Raw genomic sequence first — 6190 nt, forward strand, 5'->3', positions numbered from 1 at the left:
GAAGGGAAGGGAAGGGAAGGGAAGGGAAGGGAAGGGAAGGGAAGGGAAGGGAAGGGAAGGGAAGGGAAGGGAAGGGAAGGGAAGGGAAGGGAAGGGAAGGGAAGACAGGAGAGCGAGTAGAGAAGAAAATGGAAAAGGGGAAAAAGAAGAGGGAAAGAAAAGCAGTCTGAAATACAAAGCTTTAAGACATTGGCTCCTAGTGCAAGAACAAAACATGACTTTAGAAAAGATCAGCATAATTTTTGCTGAGCTGCAGTTCTTGTGGTCTCTCTTGCCATCTCCCACCATCTCTCCCCTACATGCAGGAGTGACTCTTGGATGTGGCTAACAGAAGAAATATTGAAGCAGTACACAGTGCTTTGGAAGACAGTTGGGTAAAAAGCAAGATGTGAATGGAGCTGATGGAAGACCTCAGAAGCCTTCACAGTCTGATTTCACCCCAGAGAAGACCTAACCTGCAAAAGAAAAAAGCAGAAACCGAAGAAGAGCAAAGGTAAACAGTACCTAGGACAATCTTACCTCTGACTGTGACACTGGCAGAAGAGGAGCTGCTTCCTGCCTCATTTGAGACAGTGCATACATAATGGCCCGAATCCTTGAGTTTAGCCAGAGGAATCTCAAGCGAGGCAATTTTGTCTTCAAAGTAAATCTTATAATCTTTGCCTGGAGGGATTTTGTTTCCATCTTTTGTCCATCCTACTGTTACTTTCCTGTCTTCATCTACCTGGCATTCAAGACGTATTTTTTTATTGACTGCTGACTGCACTGACTGCAAAACTTTAATAAAGTGGGGCTTGTCTATAATGACCATTTCAGCCTGACAAATGTCAGCCCCAAACTTGTTGGAAGCTTTGCAAGTATAAACCCCTCTGTCACTGGTGGTGAGAAGGGAAATTTCTAACATATGCTTATTTTCCACTTTGGAGATCTTGTGGTGGTCCGAAGGTGAAATGGTTGTGCCATCTTTCTGCCAGGCGACATCAATGACTGGAGTGCCCGAAACAGTACACAGGAACTTGGCGCTTTTGCCCACAAAAGTGGTGATAGATTCGGGTCTGGTAAGAAATGTTGGTGGAAGTGCTTCTGCAAAATAAAGGGGTTCATTGTTATCCGGAGGTGGAGAATACAGCTTATACTCTTTCTCCAAGTTTCCCAAGGACAGAGAGCAGGAAGGAGCAATTTGTTTTTAGACACTCTTTAGCAAAAGAGGCCAGAACGGTGAAGGAGAAAAGAGATGTTAAAGATTATGAATTTTGGCTTTTTGTTTTGTACTTCTTGGGTCTGTATATTGCTCTAGAGCTTGAAGGCATTTTGACTCTGGAACAACATACAAACCAAAGGAAAATAAATCAAAAGACAGAATTTCCTTTCCCAAGAGTGATATGTTTGTGCATGATTCCCTTAAGATAGACAAGTTTGCATATGTTGCGCAGTTTGAGTATCCTTCTTTAGCATCTGGCATTTAGCAAAGACTACATAAAGACTCTTCCCACAGAAAGAAAAATAGGAATGAAAAAAATAAAAATGCACCCATAAAAGTCCACAAGATATTTAAAAGAAAAAAAAAAAAAAAAAAAAAAAAAAGGAAATAAATTTAATAATAAAAATAGACAAAAAAAAAAAAAAAAAAAAAGATTTGTAAAAATGAAATACTTTTGAACTTTCTTTTGTTTGTTTAAGATGATCTATTCCCCCCATCACACAGAGTTTCCTCTGGCACACTGATGTTTAGGTAAGCATAGCCACACAGCCTGCCTCACAAGTATAGCTGAAGAATAAATGTAAGATGGTAGGGTAATTGCACAGTGATTACTACACCAAATAAATCAAATTTAAAACTGCACATTTGCTTCTTGTCTGGAAGTAAAATAAACTCTCTTCAAGAATGTTTTCACAGAGCAATCACATTCTACAGACAACATGGTTCTTCCCAGTCTCTTTTCCCATTTTTCTTCCCTCCTGAAACTTTTCATACTAGGTACAGAAAACACCTAAAAGCAGCATTTTCCAAAATTATTCCTTCTCTGTGCTTGTACTCATCAAAATTAGGTATGGATTATGTATAACAATGACAATCAATAGCACTACTACAGATGTTTGTAGGTACCCCACAGAAAGCATTACAATATACCAAGACATTTTTTGAAGTGCTTTTGACTCTGTACTTACCAGTTACTGTTAAAAGGGCTGTAGAGCTTACACTGCCATGCTGGTTGGAGGCCTTACAGCTATACTCTCCGTAGTCAACAACCTGAGGCCTCGGAATCTCCAGCGTAGAAAGGTAGTTGGAGGTGTGAATGGAATATTTGTCCCCATCATATATCTCTCGGCCAGCTTTGTACCACTGGAATCTGACATTGGGAGCAGTCTCTACCTCACAGGTAAACTTGGCCACGTGGTTTACAGCCACCTCCAGAGATTCAAGCCTTCTTCTCAGGATTGGTGCAACTGAAATCAGAAGCAGAGAGTAATTCAAAGCCATGCATGCTGGCATTCTAGAAAGTAACAGTGAAGTGACTAACCAAAATAAAACAGATTATTTATTTCCAATCCACATTAAGTGACTGTAAAGGAAAAAAAAAACTGTGGACAGACAGTGTCATGGTGCATAATGACATCAGAAGACGCAGTGGTGAGACTGGAAAATTAATATTTAATAGCAATGTGGTAATATTGCAATACAAACATATACACACTATCTTAGACCTGTGAGAAATGGTGGTGTGGATAAGAAATTGTGCTGAAACAGTGCAATGACTCTGAAGACTGGATGCAGCAGTGAGAAAAGTGAACTTCATCATGGGATGAAGCAGTCAGGACTGCATTATAACTTGTCCTGACCTTGCTTGTGTGATGCAGGAGTAAGAGACTGCAATGTGGTAAAAGGAGACCATAAATCCAGAGAGAAAGGGGCCCCTCTGATTAGTGTTGTGATTATATTAGTATTGTATCTGTATCCAGACAGACAGAGTAGGGCAGTTTCATTAGCACAACAGTGTATTAGAAAGGCAGAATTTTATCCCCATTTTCCAACCTCTTTTAACAACTGTGACTTTTGCTGTTGTTGCTCTTTTTCCACCTTGATTCAGTGCCTCACATGTGTATTCTCCTTGGTGGATGTCCCCACACACTTGGCTGATTACTAGCATGTATGTGTCTTGATCCTGCAAACACTTGAATTTGTTGCCTGAAGACACCAGTTTACCCTCAAAGTACCAATTCACCTCTCTAACATTTGTTATGACAGAGACTAGATTGACACTCTCCCCTTCTTCCACAGTAGTGTCGACCAGTTTACTGTGTATAATAGGGTAATTCTCTTTGCCCAGCTCATCCTCTAGACTCCCAGCTTTATTTTTGAAACTCCCTGTGCCCTCTTCCTCACATATTTCTTCCCTTTTCTCCTTCCTTTTCAGTATTTCTGTGGGTTTCTCAACAGGAACATCTGCAGAGGCTACATCAGCAGTGGCTGCAGCTGCCCCTACATCCTTGATCTGACCATGTTCAGTCACAGTATTGACTACTTTTGCATGCAAAGGCTGCTCCAGGGGTATTTCTGCCTCCAGAGTTCTCTCAGCCTGCTGGGGCTCCAGCTCAGAGGTTTCATCACAGGATTTTCCTGAGTTAAGTAAATGGGGATGGACTGACAATGCTTTAGATTTTTCATCTGTTAAGAGATGTTTTTCTTCATAAATAAGAGAATAGAAAGCCTCCTTCAAGACTTTTTTCTGGTCAGCTGTCTGAATACTGACTTCTGCCAGGGAGATTGGGACTTCTATGGGAGTGAGTCCTCCTGTGGTCACAACATAGGTGCACAAGGTGTGTTTATGTTCCTTGGTGATTTTTATTGTCTGTACTTCAATGCTTTCTTTATCGGCCAACCATTCTGTAAACAAGACATTTTGCTCACTTACAACTGCAGCTTTTAGTGCATCTCTGATTTGGGACTTTATGTCAAGGTTGCAGCTCTTGGGAACCTGATCAGTGATCTGGCTCTCTTTGGTAAGGACTTGACTTGCCTGGAGCTGGTGAGTGTACATTGTTTCACGTGGTTGTCTCTCTACCCTTGGACACTGCCTAAGTGGGCTGGCAAGATCAACAACATGTTCTTCCTCCAATGGCTGTTTTTCTTCTAGCAGTAAGGGAAATCTTATAGCCTGTCCCTCACAAATTCTTGCAGCAAAATCTTCCTCTGCTGTTTCCAGGGCAGAAATGTTCTCCAAGGGGACAGCTTGACTCCCAGTGCAGGCCAATTCAGAGGGAAATCCGGGTTCAGCCTTTAGCTCACCTTTCATTGCCTGGAAGCCCTCTAGGACTTTTAAGTGGTCACCATCTATGGCACAACTCTCTGTGGTGCTTGACACCTGCAGAAGGGCTTGGGAAACTTCTATCTCCAGGACAGCCATCTGCTCCTCCTCCTCAGGGATGACTTGCTCTTTGGGCAAGAGCATCTGTGCAGCCACAGTCCCAAGGCAGCCTGGCAGTTGTGTTTCAATTGCTGCTCCAGGCACTGCACCTTGGGGGCCAGTAGGAAGGTTTTGCAGTGACTCTGCCAGAAGTCTGCTGTTCTCTTGTGTTGTGGCTGCCTGGGCCAGCATCTCTTCAACACTCTGCACAGCAAGGCAGGCTGGTGGCAGGCTAGGCAAGATGTCCTCCTTGGGCAGCATGTGCTCCACCTGGCTTACTTGGAGCTGGAAGAAAGCCCCTGGCTCCCTCATGGCCGCAAGAGTGAGTGCTTCTTTCACAGCGGGAAGCTCGCTGGCCTCCTCATAGGAGAGGGGGCTTTGGTCCTCTGCCATTGCAGAGTGCTGCAAGGCTGGGCTCTGCCTACACACAGCATGTTCCTCGGGCAGCACAAGGAGCTCGACGGAGCATGCAGCCTCACCCAAGGTGCTCACTGCCCTGCATGTGTACAGACCAGCATCCTCTTTCATGCACTCCCGCACCATCAGGGAGCCCGAGCCATCAGGGTGGTGAGCCACAGAATGACGTGCATCAGAGAAAAGCCGCTTGGTCCCCTTGAACCATTCCACATCAGGGCATGGCTCCCCAGCCACAGTGTACTCAAAGACAGCGGTGAAGCCTGGTGCACACTGCACACTATCTGGTGCCCTGGCAAAACAAGGAGGCCCAGGTACCCGCTGCCGCACATGGAGGTGGGCACTGCATGCAGCCTCACCATGTACGTTGCTGGCCATGCACGTGTACTTGCCCTCATCCTGCATGCCCGCATATGGGAGGATGAGACTGTGGTCATTTCCAGCAAACACTAACTTACAGTCTGCGGATGGGGTTAGCTTGACACCATTGAAAAACCACAAGATTTTGGGTGTGGGACTTCCAGTAACAGTAACAGAAAGCCTAGCTACATCTCCCTGACAGACTTCAACATCTGAGACCTGTTTGAGGAAAATAGGTGCACTGCCTCCCTCCTCCATTTTCATCTTTGTTTGGCTGGAATAAACTGTATTTTCAGGCTCAAATTCAAGTGTTTTTTCTCTATCAGGCAACTGAAGGCTGCTGCTGTAGCCTTCACTTCTTCCCTCCTCAGAAGACACTGTAAGAGAACTAGAGAAGTCTGTATGGGAAAAAAAAATTGTTTAGTTTTACTAGAATGTTGAAGTGACCACTTGAAGGCAGCAATAAACAGCAAAGAGTAATATACAACTCTGTTAGTGCAACTATTTTTGTATATATGGAGGTTTTCTTAATACTGTGCAGCAGGTAGCAATGAACATGAAGCCCTCCTTCTGTTAAATACACACTTACCATAAATAACCATGTACAGTATGCTGTTAGGTTACTCATGAACTTGCCACCTTGATCAACATGGGCATCTCTTTAAACCTAACATCACAGCATGAGTTAGTCATAACCTCTTGTGGTATTCAATGTATGCTGCAAGTAACAGTTGCACAACATTGGTGCATTTCAAAAATAAAATTAAAGTGGTATGTGCCGTAGATACTTATATCTGCAGTCATACAAACAAGTACAGGAGAACAGTGCTAAGGCTCTGGTTTAATTTAAAACACCAAGAAAAAACAGATTGTTAGATTTAGTTTTGGAAAAATATGACAAACTTTACAGCACACCAGACTTTCTTCAGGTGCAGTTACTTCACTACTTTCAACTCTATTTTTTGTCTAACACAAGATATTTCCACTCCCTTACCAGCTTTGTTCTGGGG

The 6190-nt window shown here is 43.5% G+C and overlaps 1 protein-coding gene across 1 annotated transcript in view; it reads right to left on the reverse strand.

The window, feature by feature from the left end:
* LOC118169716 (titin-like) overlaps nucleotides 1-6190 on the reverse strand; it is a 241538-nt gene that overhangs the window by 181497 nt on the left and 53851 nt on the right. Inside the window, exons 46-47 of the mRNA XM_035331227.1 lie at nucleotides 2170-2448; nucleotides 520-1083 (exon numbers count right to left, since the gene is read on the reverse strand). Of these exons, the coding sequence (XP_035187118.1) occupies nucleotides 520-1083; nucleotides 2170-2448 (843 nt within the window). The remainder of the gene's footprint in view (nucleotides 1-519; nucleotides 1084-2169; nucleotides 2449-6190) is intronic.

This window comes from Oxyura jamaicensis, chromosome 7 (genome assembly GCF_011077185.1).
Source record: "Oxyura jamaicensis isolate SHBP4307 breed ruddy duck chromosome 7, BPBGC_Ojam_1.0, whole genome shotgun sequence".
In the NCBI taxonomy this organism is placed as follows: domain Eukaryota; kingdom Metazoa; phylum Chordata; class Aves; order Anseriformes; family Anatidae; genus Oxyura; species Oxyura jamaicensis.